Source organism: Lissotriton vulgaris, chromosome 11, assembly GCF_964263255.1.
Source record: "Lissotriton vulgaris chromosome 11, aLisVul1.2, whole genome shotgun sequence".
NCBI classification, from domain to species: domain Eukaryota; kingdom Metazoa; phylum Chordata; class Amphibia; order Caudata; family Salamandridae; genus Lissotriton; species Lissotriton vulgaris.
Window position 1 is genome coordinate 300,710,106 of NC_141699.1, and position 16,872 is coordinate 300,726,977.

The following is a 16,872-nucleotide window of genomic DNA, read 5'->3' on the forward strand; positions in this document are numbered from 1 at the left end:
TTGCACATAGTGCCAATCTTGTTGTTTTTTCCTTACAACTTGAAGGAACACACCAGGAAAGGATGCTGCTGAAGTCCTAAAGTACCGGAGGCAAAGTAAGTTAATACAGTTAGAATTTGGTGCACAAGTGTGCACTTACCAGGCAGATACTTTAAAGACAATTGCTCCAACTTCCTTCAAATCAGAACTGACTTGCAATTTACACAGAGACATGATGTATGGCAATCTTGAGCTTAGGAGTGAAGCTGCAAACATAGCCTACTTACATCATGTTACATCAAAGTCACAAGATCCTATTAACAACAATGGCCAAAATCTCAATGCCATCTTGTTCAATAACAAGGGCTCAACGCTGAAAAATAATGTTGACCATTCCCCTCAGCATTGAGGCTCTTTGTAAGCCCATATACATGATGTTAGATACACTCTTTTGCATTAAGAGTCAACTCAAAGCTGAGGGCATGCACCAAACTGGCTTGTTGCTTCTCACTCGCCTTTGATATTACATCGATGTGGAGGGAGAGAAGTAAACAGATGGTACTTATTAGAGATGGGGTCTCTAGTTGGCAAAGGTATGCTCCCTGTCCAAGTAAGGACCACATCTCTAATCAGGGTAAGCCAGATACACCCTAGCTCACTCTTTGGTAGCTTGGCACAGAGCAGTCACGCTAAGAGGCAATGTTTAGAGTATGTGTGCAACACTTACATTAACACAGTGAAAACACCACAAAAAACTCCACACCTGTTTAGAAATATAGAGAATATTTATCTGATTAAAACAAAAACAAAAATGACAAAAATACTATAAGTATAACTTGAGGTATGAATTTTTAAAGATTAAATGTGAAAACAGTATTTAGAAGTCACTAGTGGTCAAAAGGTTACTTGAGGTCATGAAGGACCAGTGCAAATCCAAAGTTCCGGCCAACCCTGATCAACGGCAGTCCAGGTACAGGACCCAGACAGGTCCTGCTAACAAAGTACCTTGGATGGAGCAAAGTGTCGACATCAAAGACTCTTTTCAAGGAGGTGTGTGGTCGTCGCCAATCCGAGAATGGAGGAGAGCGTTAGTGCCGATCTGTGCCATGGATGGAAGCTTCAGTGTCGAATACCCCCTTTTTGATGCAGGCGCTGCGTCGATGTCGAGGCTTCCTGTCATTGTCGAGCAGCTCCAGCAGAAGGACCGCTGTAGTCGGCGAGCTGCTGGAAACATTGTCGAGCAGCAGCTGCGTCAGTGTCGAAGGGCAATGTGTCGGTGCCGTTCAGCGCAAAGTTGCTGCTGCGTTGACATCAAGGGTTATAAAACAACCTTAAAACCATGTCTGAAGCCCAGGACGGGACGGCGCACCTTAGGTAAGGGTAGGACTCTCAGATGGCAGCGTCCAGCAGCACCAGGAGAGTTGCAAGAAGTATTTTGTGTCCCCAAGAGTTCAGAAGAACAGGAGGCAAGACTTGGAGAATTTTGGGTTCACAGAAGTAGAGAGCAGGTCCAGTCCCTCTCACTGGCAGGCAGAAAAAAGCAGAAGTTGCAAAATGGCAGTTCCCCCTGTAGCACAGCACTCAGCAGGCTAATACAATAGAGCAAGTAGCAAAGTTGCAGTTCTTCATACAGCACAGCAGCTCTTCTTCCAGGCAGAATGTCCTTGGTTCCAATAGAGTTCAGTTTTGGTGGGGTCAGGGGTCCTGTACTTATACCCAAATGTGCCTTTAAAGTGAGGGAGACATCAACGAGGCCTTTGAGGACCACAAGGTCCCTGCCTTACCTGGACTGACTCCAGACTAACTACAAGGGGTATGCAGCTCTTTGTGTGGGGATAGGTACAACCCTATTCAGGTGCAAGTGTCAGCTCCTCCCTCCCAATCTACCTAAGAACGGCTCATCAGCCGATGGGCATCTTGGTGAGTTTGTTGCTGAAACTTAAAGCAAGAAAATGAATGGATTAAAGTGGATCACTAATGGATTAAAAAAGGAAGAAAAGTTGTTGAACTTATTTGATTATCAATTCATATTCGCTGGCTGTGCATCCTGGGTTTGGAGGCCTGATGAGGCTTTGCTTCAACACAAACATTTACCAGCACAGATGGAGTTCACACCAGGGTTGCACGCCTATTAATTGCATTTGAGCATCATAAAACTTTGACTGAAGAACATTGGTGAGCATTCTACCACTTTTGATGAATAAGCAGCTTGACCTGCCAGTTCGAAAGGACAGTTTAAAATTGCACAAACAGGCACTGCAATACCAGGTCTGAGTCATGTTTAAAGGGCTACTGAGCAGGTGGCACAATCAGTGCTGCAGGCCCACGAGTAGCATTTAATTTACGGGCCCGGTACATATATAGTGCACTTTACTAGAGACTTAAGTAAATTAAATATGGCAATTGTGAATAAGCCAAAGTTGCCATGTTTAGAGTACAAAGCATATGCACTTTAGCACTGATCAGCAGAGATAAAGAGTCCAGAATCCTAAAGCCAGCAAATATAAAGTTGGCAAAACAGAAGGTCAGGAGGCAGAAAGTCAGGGGAAACCACAGCAAAGCTGCCAGGACTAACAGCGGGATGTAATCAGGCTACTGGGGAGGAGATGGGAGTGGCATAGGCACCAGTGAACTGCCTTTATGAACCTTTTCAGAGTTTGCACCCGAGCCCAGCAGTGGCTGGGCACATTTTTACTTGAGATTCTCTGTCCTTGGAAAAACATTTGATGCAGAAAAATTGACATGTCTAGATGCAATTAACCATTGACTTCAACCTCACAAAACTCCTTTTAAACAGAATTTGAAGGTAGAAACAGAATCTGATTGAAAAATAGAAACACACGAATGACAATTTAGTAATAAGAGTAGATTTTGTGAAGTGTCCATGAATGAACTGATACCAATCAGAATGTCAGTGCAAAAATATATGAAAAAGCAGAAAGTGGTGTTCTGGGCTCCTTCACTGAGCTGGAAAAATAGCTTACTGGCTGTCACCCCTGCTCCATGTTGGGACAGCTCAGGCCATTACCACATGCAGCATGCTACTAGGAATAGTTCCCTTTCCTTTGTATTTGAACAAATGTAATGGGAACATTGTTGTGCAGCAGAATCCCTGAAAGGGGGCTTAAACACATTTCTAATGTTATTTTGGTTTTTTAAAGTATTTCTTGCATCGCTCATATAAATTGTTTTTTAAAGTAAAGCTAATTCATCTTTATAAAGCTACGGCTTTGCATTATTTGGAGAGTTTACATTATTCCAGAATCTCACATATAGGTGGGATTATTCATAGTTTGTCAATACTAATGAAGAGTCCATTATGAGAAACATTTCTTCTTTGAAACACAAATTATCAAACACGTTGGCACAAAGTGCTATATAGATGTTCTTATGCTTTTCATTGCTATTCATTAGACTAGTAAAATGAAATGAGCTAAGATGTGCCTGAAATCAGTTACAGTGGGGAGCATGAACTAGTGTCCATTCAATAGCCGCTGCATGGCTGCTCCATAACCCTCAACCAAACACTTACTAGTATGTTTCTTATAGACAGGATGGACACAGCATTACAAAGGACATTGGTAATACACTGGCTGATAAGGAAGTGTGGAAGTTTGCACTGGCCTGGTCTGTTGCATATGTATTGAGTAAAGATAATCAATCTATGGGGATACTTTTCGGTCAGCTTTCACAAGGAAGAAATACAAAATGTTCTCCTCAATAGCAGCATTATGGCTAGGAAGGCACTCTTCGCCCAGGCTTACCTCTTTTGGCAGGTCACTTGAAAAGCTTCAGCATTCCCTCATATATTATTTAGCCTTTAGTCACAGAATCAAGGCAACTAAACCAGTCACTCTTCCACCAACCTAGTATGCCAAGCTGCGTTCATGCAAATAAAGGCAAGGTCATTTAGACACAAATCATGTTGTTGCCTCAACTCACATCTGTATAATCGTGAGCAATCCATGGCATTCCCTATATGATATCTGGTGATCACTTATCTTTTTATAAAGAATGGTGAATAAAGGTGCTTAATTTATGCTTACGGTTTTAGGTGGTGGGAACCAGCACTCATTTTTGGAACAATCACCTAATTTTCATCTCCGGACTTTGACCCACAGCAGAAGTAAGAAAGGCATAGAAGAGGCAAAGAAAAAGGAAGATACATCTAGGAAAGGAGTGACATAGGGGAGACAGAGGGATGAAAAAGAGCTTGTAAGATACAGGCAAAGTAGGGTGGTTCAAGAAAAGGGCTGGGGTTGAGCCAAGAACAGGTATCCTTGATATTTGGAAACCTGGCACTTAGCGATGGGATAGTGATGGGCTCCTAAGAAAAGCCTTGTGTTCCTGCACTCTTTTTATAAATTATTTAACATATTAAGAACTGGTGACAAATTGGGTCAACTGTCTTCTAAATGGGCTTTTACTGTTCTGCACCACTACTGCATTCCTCGTCATCTAATGCTACATGTCATTTAGAAATACCCATCTCAGGTCGTTCAATTGACTAATAAGCCACGTCAGACAAGATATGATGCCCTCCCTCGCTGCTGCAAACTCACCTTGCGCTGCGTATCTACAAGAGCCGTCTGCCACAAGCACATTGTAGAAAGGTTGGTTTGGGCCAAATGGCAAGTTATGGACCCCCATGTTTCGAATCCACTCCGCTCCCATGGTGCACGTTGGGTCCCAGCCATAGATAACACAGTTATAATGATACCTTAGTAAACAAGATAAATTAATGTCACAGAGCACTTTACCACAAAAAGATGAAATTTGTAGGAAAAAATATCTAAATATCCCAAGGTAGGACCACGTAGCAAACAACACACAGTTTTACCCAGTTTGTCATTCTCAATAGGACACTTCCGCAACTCCTCTCACTTTTGTTCCTTCTCATCAAGTCATAATAATAAACAATAGGAAGGTCAAAGTTGACTGGTTTACTATTAACTGTATTGTAAAAGTGATGCTTTTTAAATGTAATAAGCAAATCATAAAGTGTGTTTATTCAGTTTAAAAAATGTTTTGTTTTTTGACAGTTTCTGGCAACAGAACACATTCAGTATCATATTAAAGAGACTGTTTAAACAAAAAGCATCTCCATCTCAAATGTGTTAAAGTATACGAAAGTCAAGAAATAACCATTACAAAAGACAGAAGGCATTATATATATCATACAGTACCTAAATAAAGACATGAGGCATTTGGCTGGTCCGCAGTTAGAACACAATACAGCAATTCAATTATAGGCTACTCAATGTGGATTGCCGTGTGGGGCCAACAGGTGCCTGGTCCCAGCAACCTCTCAAGAGAGCCTAGCTAAAGTGGGTGCGTACATATTTGTGGTTCAGACAACTGCGACATGTGGGAGGCAGCTTGGGTTGGGGAGGCAGATATTTTTTCCTGAAGTGTTTTCATCCAGTCTAAAAAGGAGGCCCAAATACCTTTTGGTCTGGAGGCTGTGGGCATCAATTCCCAGTAGGTCAACAATTGAGTGTGACTGAAGGTGACAGCTTGAATCCAAGCCTTCATTGTGGGTGCTTTCCGGTCACCCCAATGGATGCACACTCTTCGTTTAGCCTACAAGAGTAATAATGCGTGTAATTTGCGGTTTTCGGCCTTAGTGTCTTTCACATATCCCAATGACCGGTTGAGGTTCATTGGGCATCCCTAATATTTCATGGATTTTACTTAATATGTCATCCCAGAAGGAATCTATGGGTGGGCAGTGCCAAAGCATGTGTAAAAAGGTGGGAGGAGCAAACCCGCACCTCCAGCATCTCTCATCAGGCCTTATCCTCATGCGGTGTAGCTGAGAGGGGGTCCTGTAAATTATGTGCAAATATTTAAAGTGAATTAGTCTCAGTCTATAATTACGTGAGAGCAGTTGGAGTTGGCCACAACAAAAGATTTGCATTCCAGCTGTGCTGGGCTTTAGGTGTAATCAGTGGTGCTGTGTTTTGCATAGATCAGTACAACCTTGTGATTAGTCTGCAGCAGGCATCGGTAGTGATCATCTGCTCAAGTGCTGGTAACTGATTGGGGGGGATCTGAAAGGTGGCATTCAGTTGTCTATATGTGGCTCTAATCTTAAAATAAAGAAATCGTTCTGAAAATTTCCTCGAGCCCTCGACCGTAGATTCCGGTGGGACACGGAAGGTATCTTCTGGATAGAGATCAGCAAAGGTTTCCAGTTTCATTGATTTTGCCAGCTCTACATTCCGCCATCAGCCATAGCTGGGAGCTGTGGGTTTCGTGACAGAAGGATAGAGGGGTCGTATAGTATCTCCAGGTGAGCTTGGATGCGTAGTCTGTCCCAAGCCCACTGGGTTTCAACTGTATCTATCCCGTCTCACCGCCTTTGGTATTTTTGGTATATGGCTACTTGGAGAGGAACTGGGGCTGTTATATCTGACTCGACAGCCACCTGAGGCTGAAACGGTGTGGGATGTAACTAAAATTGCATAAAGTGGAACAGGGTGGAATGTAACCAAAAACGCATAAAGTGGCATGTCCGGAGCCCCTAATCCTCCCTGCACAAGAGGAAGTGTGAGCAGTTCCCAGGTAACATGTGATTGCTTCTCCGCCCAGACCAGGGAGATTATAAGAGATCAGAGAGTACTGAAAAAGGCTTGGGTAAGAGATCCGAAAGTTAACGAATAAATATAAAAATTTGGGCATCACAACCATTTTAGTGATGGCTATTCTGCGGTGAGAGAGATCGGCAGCTTGGCCCACATCGTTATTTTCCCTACAAGCCAAGAGATAGCACAACCATAATTTAGATTCCAGATCTCTTGCTCGTCCCGGCTTAACCAAACGCCCAGATACTTCAGCAGGTGAGCTAGGTCGGAAGGTTTAATTGCCTCTGTAAGTGGAAACAAGGTAGACCAGTTTATAAATATTCCAGAGAGAACGCCAAACTTTGTGAGCTCCCCAAGCAGTGGACCTGAGTTGACCTCTGGGTCAGAGATATACAAAGTCATGTTGTCTGCATATAGCTAAATTAGGAGCCCTCTGGTCCTGAACCCCAACCCTCTGGCTGCGTGATGTTGGCGAATCCTAGCCGCTATAGGTTCCATCGTTATGGCGAACCAAAGAGGGGAAAGAGGGCATACTTGCCGGGTTCCGCGGGTTATATAGAATGGGTTCGAGATCATACCATTAATGTTCAATCTCGCTGAAGGCGCTGGGTACAGCAGTCTGATTTGTGCTACAAAGTTCAGACGAAGGCCGATCCTACCCAGTATAGTGAACAAATATGGCCATTCCAGTGCAAGCGCTTTGGTATCGTCCAGGAATGCCACGAGCGCCTTCACAGCAGGGTTCAGATAGTGCAGCACTGTGAAGAAGGTACGAAGGTTATGGGCTATGGATCTGCCGGGGGTAAACCCAGACTGGTCGGGTCTCGCTGTCAGAGGGAGTAGGGCTGTAGTCTGTTGGCGAGCAATTTAGCATACATTTTGGAATCTATATTTATCAAAGAGAGTGGCCTATAAGAATCCATCTCCTGGCTTGGTTTCGCAGGTTTTAAAAGCGTTTGAACGATTGCCTCCCTATCGTTGAAGGGGGAAGCATGCCAGTAGTTTGGGCCTCTTCAAAAACTGCCAACAAACGGTGCACCAGCAGGTCTACGTAGGCCTTGTAAAACGCAGTAGTTAACCAGTCAGAGACTGGGGCCTGATCCGTGGGAAGGCTGCTACTTACCTGCAGGATATCGTTGGAAGTGAAGGGTTCGTCCAGATATTCCCTATGCACCCTACCTAGCCACAACCGTTCAATAGAATCAAGAAAAGGTTGGAGTTCCTCTGCCTCTACCCGATGAGTAGCTGTGTATAGTTTGGTGTAAAAGTTAGTGAATCTTTCCAGAACCTCCCAGGGGCCTCTAATGAGAGTTGAGTCTCCACCTATGATTTCACTTATATAAGTGGTAGTGTGTGGTGTCTTGAGCAGGTTTGCTAATGTTTTTCCTGGCCTGTGTCCCTCTCCATAGCGTCTAGTTTGTGTCTGTTTGCCCAAGAATTTTACCTCTCGTTGTGCCTCTTCCGCAAATTTCGTGAGGAGTTCCCTGATGGATGATAAAAACTTAGGGTCTGCAGTGGTATAGTAATTAGTTTCTAGCTCCTTCGTATGGCTTCCAGGGAGGAAAACGTGCTTTTGATAGCTTTGAGCATCCCGGTCTGGCGTCATATGCATTTCCCCCGTATGACCACCTTGAACGCCTCCCAAAGTGTTGCGTGTGTGGACACAGACCCGTGTTGGTTTCAAAATATTCTTCAATGACCTTGTGTTTCTCCTCCTTGAAAGGGGAATCCAGGAGGGCGTTCGGGCCAATCTCCAATTAAGCATCTTTAGTGGAGTGTCAAGGATAGTCAATTGTAACAGGTAAGAGGCGCGATCTGAAAGTGTCCTAGGAAGATGTATACTGTCTGAGGTCCAGGCAGCAATGTCCTGCGAGAACAAATAATAATCTAACCAGGACCAAGCTCCATAATATGTTGATATGCATGTACCCTCCATTACCTCTGGGTGTCTCGGTCTCCAGATGTCTGCCAACCCTCCATCCCGCTGTATCACATTGAAAGCATCACAGGAGTTAGGATGCATAATTCAGGAGGGGCCCTTCCTGTCCAAGGCGTCATTTAGCACAGTGTTGAAACCGCCCCCCCATATTATTGTGTTGCAACCCAGAATTTGAACTTTAGCCCATATATTTCGAAAAAATTTAGGACAGTCCGTATTCGGCCCATAGACTGCAACAATCGCCATCTTCACTCCCCCCAGCAGACCACAAAGTATCACAAATCTGCCTTCAGGGTCGAGCTGTGATTCTATCGTTTTCCAGTCTAGACCTTGTTGAATCAAGCTTGCTATCCCTCTCACAAAATTGGAATAAATAGAAAAGAAAGTGTGTCCCAAACGCTTGTGGTGCAGTTTTGAACGAGATGAGCTATTTAAGTGGGTCTCCTGAATCACACATATATCTATATGATGCCTACTCAGATAAGAATGAACCAGTCTGGTCTTTCTGCATTCATTCAGCCCACGGATGTTCCAAGTTAAAAATCTAAAATTGGTCATCCCCACCCGATGGCTATGTACATACCGAATAGAGCAACCTTGTGTATTGTTAGAGTGCGATGAGTACCTCTGTGTAGCCCCCACAGAGCATTGACCCCCCGGCAGATCCCGAATAGGACTGACTGGGGTGTAACAGAAACCATCAGTGCGTGCATAAGTATATAGAGCTCTCCTGTCTAACTCCCCAACTATGGCTTTCCCTCCCCGCCCCCCGCCCCCCACCCACCAATTAGGAATTTTTCTTTAACATTTATTTTCATGCCGATACTGAAGTACGCTTGTGGCCGCAGTTTTTCATAGGCTCCCACCGTTAGCCATCCATGTGCTCGGTTTGCTAGGTCTTTCTTGTCTTCTATCGCTGAGATGATGCTAGCTGATTTTTTAGCTACTTTTTTAAAGGACAAGAGATCCATTGATGTTTCCCAGGTTTCAGTCAGGCCTAGAAAATTACGACTTGGTGTAATTCAGATACTTCCACATCTTCCACCTTGGGAGAGAAATAACCTTTCACAACAGTGTCGCATGTGCAAAACCGGCAAGGAAGACATAATTCATGTGATTTGCATCTGCCCTAGCATAAAAGACCTGAGGTTCAATCTCTTACGTCCTTTTTTTAACCTTTATGCCGTCCGGACCTGCAGACAGGCAGCCATATTGTGCTTTTCTACTAGCGACACTAAATTGAACTGTCAAGTTGTGAAGTTCTTTGACCTAATAAGAAAGAAACTTAACCATGCCATATGAACTTTTAATCCTATGATGCTAACCATATAACTGTTAACATCACTGTAATTTTATGCACCTTATTTTTTGTTTTTTGTTTGTTACGTTAAAGCAAAAATTACTATGGACACTTTTCAATGTTGTAAAGATTTTAATTAATCATATACAAATAAATATTTTACTTACACCCACCAATTAGGTTGTGTGATGCACCCCCCTTACAAAACAAACTCAACAATAAAAACCAGGACTGGTCCTGGTAGTGGAAATTGGGAGCTCTCCCTGGAGGCGTGGTGTCACCGGCACACAGCCCTGCCCAGAGGTGGGGTGGCCGAGAAAGATATAAGATACCAGCGGCAAATAATTAACATCAGGCTTTAAATTTCATGACATGTCTAAGTTAGGTAATATTTTAACATTAACATATGCCAAAATGTGCTGTGTCTCTGGGTCTATGTAAATTCAATGACATTTGGCTTAGAAATAAAGAGGGACCATCGGCAACAAAAAGTAATCGGTCATTATCGCTGAGGTTTTTTTCAGGGCTCAGGTGGTCCTTGGATTTAGCAATACGTCTTTCAGCCCACATGCTTGTCAAACTTCATTGCTGACTTTGCATCAGTAAAAAAGTGGGCAGTGCAGTTGTGTGTAACTTTCAGTTTGGCAGGGTATAGTAGAGCGTACGGGATCTCTGCCGAAAGAAGCAGGCGCTTGACTGGTACAAATTCTTGGTGTGCTGCCTGAACCGTGGGAGTGAAGTCTGGAAAGAATGGTATAGTGTTACCTTTGTACTGTATGGTCCAACGCTTCCTGGTCAGATGCAGACCAACATCATGATCCCGGTAATTTAACAGCCGGGCCAGGATCGGTTGAGGAGTGGATCCCACAGGAGGTTTAGGCCCTAGGGTGCGGTGTGCACGCTCAACAATAAAGACTGTCGATAGGTCAGACCCAAACAAATCGCGCAGCAGTTCTTCCACGTACGTCCCATTCTGGGAATGGCCGTTGTCTCTGGGATGCCCATTATGGAAACATTATTACGCCTTAACCTGGCCTCCAGATCATCGTATTTAGCTCTTATCAGGGTCAAGAAGTTATCCATCTGTAACAGCTGCTCTTTGGCCTCTACCTGGAAGTCATGCACATCTAAGGTGCAATTTTCGAGCTGTCCAGCCTGGTACAGAGTCAAAATATCGAGTTTTTATTATCGACTAGACATAATATCGAGTAAAAAATATAGATAGACATAAAATCGACTAGACATAATATAGACTACCAAAATATCGACTAGAACATTTTAATATCTAATAGAATGGACATAATATCGAATCAAAAATATAGAATGGACATAATATTGGCTAGACATAACAGAGAACAAAAATATCGAATTTAAGGTAAGTTAATATTAATTTTTAATTTTTTTTTGTAATATAAATCTGTAGCGGGTTGTGGGTTTATAGGGGAATAGGGTGGGAAGTAATTTAATTATTATTAATTTAATATGTTATTTTATTTATTGTTATTTATTTAGAATTAATTGTTAATTAATTATTAATTTATAATTAAAATATAATTGGTAATTAATTTTAATTGATTAATTGATAAATATGTTAATTTTAGGAATTTATTTTCTGTAGCGGGTTGTGGGTTTATAGGGGAATAGGGTGGGAAGTAATTTAATTATAATTAATTAAATATGTTATTTCATTTATTGGTATTTATTTAGAATTAATTGTTAAGTATTAATTGGAAATTAATTAAAAAATCATTGGTAATTATTTAATTGATTGATAAATGTTAATTTTAGTAATTTATTTTCTGTAGCGGGTTGTGGGTTTATAGGGGAATAGGGGGGAAGTAATTCAATTATAATTAATTAAATATGTTATTTTATTTATTGGTATTTATTTAGAATAATTGTTATTTAATAATTGGTAATGAATTAAAATATAATTGGTAAATAATTTTAATTGATTAATTGAAAAATATGTTAATTTTAGTAATTTATTTTCTGTAGCGGGTTGTGGGTTTATAGGGGAATAGGGTGGGAAGTAATTTAATTATAATTAATTAAATATGTTATTTTATTTACTGTTATTGATTTAGAATTAATTGTTAATTCATTATTAATTGGTAATTAATTAAAATATAATTTGTAATTTATTGTAATTGATTAATTGATAAATATGTTACTTTAATTACATTATTTTCTATAGTGGGTTGTGGGTTTGTAGGGGAATAGTTTGGGAAGTAATTTAATTGCAAGTAATTACATTTAAAAAAATGTTTGTGCCTAATTTTTATTTTTTTTGATATTGTAAATTAATTTATTGGTAATTGGTAAATAATTAGTATTAATAGGTAATTTTTATTTGATTTTTATTAGTAATTTTAATTGATTAATTAATATGTTTTATAAAATTGTACAATATTTTAATTATTTTGTAATTGGTATTAATATTTATGTTATTTATATTTATATATGAAGTATTTACTTTCCCTACTATTGCACTCTCTAGAGTGGGAATAGTAATTTTTACCCCTACGCTATCCAAAGCTTTCCCTACTATTGCACTCTCTGGAGTGGGAATATTAATTTTTACCCCTACACTATCCAACGCTTGCCCTACTGTTGCACTCTCTGGAGTTGGAATAGTAATTTTTACCCCTAAGCTATCCAACGCTTTCCCTATTGTTGCACTCTCTGGAGTAGGAATAGTAATTTTTACCCCTACGCTATCCAATGTTTTCCCTACTGTTGCACTCACTGGAGTGGGAATAATAATTTTGATCCCTACGCTATCCAACGCTTTCCCTACTGTTGCACTCACTGGAGTGGGAATAGTAATTTTTACCCCTACGCTATCCAACGCTTTCCCTACTGAGGCACTCTCTGGAGTTGGAATAGTAATTGTTACCCCTACGCTATCCAACGCTTTCCCTACTGTTGCACTCACTGGAGTGGGAATAGTAATTTTTATCCTTACGCTATCCAACGCTTTCCCTACTGTTGCACTCTCTGGAGTGGGAATAGTAATTTTTACCCCTACGCTATCCAACGCTTTCCCTACTGTTGCACTCTCTGGAGTGTGAATAGTAAATTTAGCCCTCTCACTATCCTACTGAAAAAATATTGTATATGTTTTGTTAATAATATATTATATATATATATTATATATATATATATATATATATATATATATATATATATATATATATATATATGTATGTTTTAAAATTAATTGTTTTTTTAAGGTACATTAATTATTTATTAATTTTAAGTTTATTTAAGTATGTTTAAATTAATTATATTTATTATTATATTACTTTTAAATTACTTTTAAGATATTTAAAAAAAAAATCGATATTTTGACTGTCTATATTTTTTCCTATCGATATTTTGGAGTCGATATTTTTGTACTTACCTGTTTTTCGATAGGAAGTAGATATTCTGGCATTCTATATTTTTACCTCAATATTTTGGCAAGTCGATATTTTGACTGTCGATATTCTGTCAGTGATCCGTCCAGCCTTGATTCATCCATATCTACCCGTTTCCGGACCTGGTCAAGTTGGGAGGTAAGAACATCTAATTTGTTACCAATAGTCTTTAGACTAGACCTCATTTCCAGCAAGAGTGCGCGAAGGTCCTCACCCCGGTCGTCTGTTGGTGCTGTGGAGTTGCCGCCCTCTCCCTCGGTTCCAGAGTCTGTTTGCCTTGTGAGTCTTTTATTGTCAAATGATAATTTTGACTGTTTGGTATCAGTCTTACCCATGACTGTGGGTGGCGGCCGCTCTTGTCACACACTCGGAAATGCAAGAGAGCACCTCCCGGGGTCCATACAACGCATAGGGCACGGGATGATCAGCTGGCACTTCCCCAAGCAATATGAAAAGAAATTGGTATCAGCAGCCCGGCTGCAAGATTTTATGCCCACTTCAGCTTAGCCGTATCACCAGTGGCCGATGGTAGTAAAGACAGTTAAAAGGCAAGTAGTTTAGCCGGTTCTATGATAATTAAACCACTGTGCTGATGTTCAGAGATCCGTTCCTCTGCCGGCCGACAGGCACGGCGGCCCCAGCAGCATCCACCAGATCCTGCAGTGACTTTTCAACCAACAAGTGCCCAAGTTCATGCAGCCCAAGTGTTAGATGCATTAGTGGCGGTTCTTTTACTCCGGGCGGCTGGGCGTGCTTGTTCACAATGTGATTACCAGGCCTTTGGTGCCGTATCATCTTCCGTTTCTCACCGAGGCTCTGTCAGCCCTCCTGCTGTGTTAGTTGCCCAAACTGGTGTGGGAGAGGGGGAGCCAGGCGCGTATCTCCAATGTCGCACCGGCAGCCCTTGTGGTGACCACTACCGGAGTGGGCCTAGGGGAGAGGCCTGTGTCCGCTTTGTAGTGCAGAGCGGGTGTAACCGGTCCTCCGGGCCCTGGCCCTTCCCAGTTACCTTCTCTCTGTGCGTGGTCCAGATCTTTTTCCAGGGCTCGACGGCCGTCGTTGATTGCTTCCGTGTCTTCTGCCGCACCTCCCTTGACCAGCACAATCTCCGTCGCGATGCCGCTTGTTCTTCAGCGCCATTACCCCTTACTGCAAGATGGTGGCTTCGGTCCTCACGGGTGTCAGGCTTACGGTGTCATGCCCAGATACTGAATACGGCTCCGGGTGGTGTCGTCGGCTCCCTCGCGGGGCCCCGCATCACCAACAGCTGCACACCTCAGGCAACTGCCCCAGGAAACAGCAGCACCTCGGCCCGATACAGGTAACATGGCGGCCCAACAGCCCTTAGATCTTCTTGCTGGGCCTTTCGCAGCACTCTGTCAGCCCAGTATTTAGCTGTCATTTTTACAGCAGATTGGTGCCGCTATGTTCTCCGCACCATAAGGAACAGGTTTCTCGTCTTGTCTAGCACCGCTGGTTACATTTAGCTACGGATTCTGTTAGAATTATGTCTCGGCCTGCAGAACACACTCAAAAGAGCGGCCATCTTGCTGCTCAGCGAGACCACGCCCCGTGTTTATACAGTTAAGTAGAGATTTCTTCTGAATTCTACCACATTATTCTGCTAACTTCAATAGACAACATCAAGTGTCTACATTTTCAAATAATCTCAATTACACTGAGATTAAAAGCCTACAAAGTGCACTTTTCTGCTCCTTTTTTTCCTGCTCTTAAATCCTCAATTGAAGGAAAATCCATATCCTCCTCCTTCCTTAATGTCATCTTCCACAGGCCTGGCAACAGCCTAATTCCTACATTTCCACCCATTAGACAGCCTTTTTATAATCATGTAGGCAGCCTATTTCTACAGGGTCCAGCAAACATGTCTCTTTCATTCTTTTTTTTTTCTCTTGGAGTCCTTGAGCAGCCGTCTCTCTCCTGTATCCAGAGAGCAACCCTTCTCTCCAGGATCCAGAGTGCAGCCAGTGTCTGCAATGAGCATCCCACTTCATCACGGTCCAGCAAGAATCCCACCTTTTAGTGGTCCAGCAAGCAGCCCGACTCACCGGGGTCCAGCAAGCAGCCTGCCTCACCGGGGTCCAGCAAGAAGCTCTTTTCCCTGTCTTGACATGGTTTACAGAATATCTTTATTGTTTGGTGATCAGAAAGCTCCATCCTCAAGCCGCATCTGATGTTAGCAGCATGCGCAAATTCCATTAGCTTGCAACAACATCTAATTATATCAAGGGGTAGAGAGAAAGAAGGCGTTGAAATAGGCCATGCAAAAAAAGAGCAGGGTTCACTTACATGAAAACGTCAGATCATCAGCACAAAGTATAGGTTGGGCAGAAGAAACAGTCCTCATACAAACCTACTACAGTAAGCTTGCAATGCTAATACTAACTTTTTTCGGGCAATCCCGTCTGCGCTCGACCGCCGCCAGCTGCCAGGACCCCTGCTTCTCCACCTCGCACTTTTGGTAAGGTTCTCTATTATCATGTTGTTTTACTCAAGTGAGGAATTGCGAACTCTGAATCCTCTCACCCCACAAAATCATACAGCTTTTCATCACACTGTAGAATCCTCTGCCAATCACCAGTGCACGACCCATTGCAATAAAAAAGACGCCCATATGGAAACCCAATATAACAGAAACCGATGTTATTGATTTAAAGGCAGCTCCCAAACCACTTACTGCTTTGTATCGCAATGATAGGTCCATACCCAAACAAGCACTAGATCTGTGGAGCCTTTTGGAGGCCGAAGACCCCAACATCGGTTTCATAACTGAAGCATGGCTTCACTGCCATACTTCTGCCGATGTCACTATAGACTTTCTCCCAAAATACCATCTAACTAGACTGGACAGAGAAGTCAGTAGAGGTGGAGGTATCACAGTTGCCACCAAGGCCCCTCTTCTGACCATTGTATTAGAATCTTTTACCACCACTATGCTCGAGATATTACTTTTCTAGTTCAATGCACCCAACTCTGAAACCTGGAAAGGAGCCTTAGTTTACAGATCTCCAGGTCCCAAAGCGAAATTAGTAAATCATCTATTAGAATTGGTAGTGCCACATATACTAGCCACAGATAATTTCATCTTAATCGGGGATATTAACTATCATGCTGAGCAATTGCATGATCCTGAAACGAGACAGTTAGTTGGAACTATGGAAACATTAGGAATGGTCCAGAAGGTATATGGCCCCACTCATTTAGCCGGGCACACTTTAGATCTAATATTTACGAATTCCTCTAAATTAATAATTGAGCCATCTTTTCCATTATTATTGACTGATCACCATCTTTTAAAATTCTGTATGCCCACCAACTCCTGTAAAAATCCTGGACTAAATAAAACTATTCTGATTCGGCCCTGGTGTAAATTAACACCAGAGTTCTTCTCAACTCATTTTAAACCACACCAGATATGACACACCGACACTATGGAACAAGCCGCAATCATTCTAGAAGACTCCATTATATCTGCATTGGAAGTGGTTGCCCCTCTAGCTAGGGTTAAAATAAAAAGCAAAGCGTCACCCTGGTTTACGACATTACTAAAAACTGACAAACAAATCTGTAGAACAGCTGAACACCAGTGGAGGAAAACTAAATCTGACGTAGATCGTAGGAACTACT

The 16,872-nt window shown here is 42.1% G+C and overlaps 1 protein-coding gene across 2 annotated transcripts in view; it reads right to left on the minus strand.

Annotated features, from left to right (window-relative positions):
• The window catches only part of FBXO21 (F-box protein 21), a 230,963-nt gene that overhangs the window by 11,038 nt on the left and 203,053 nt on the right, over positions 1-16,872 (minus strand). For both annotated transcript variants that reach the window (XM_086943268.1, XM_086943267.1), the window contains exon 11: positions 4,542-4,699. In XM_086943268.1, coding sequence (XP_086799394.1) covers positions 4,542-4,699 — 158 coding nt within the window. The remainder of the gene's footprint in view (positions 1-4,541; positions 4,700-16,872) is intronic.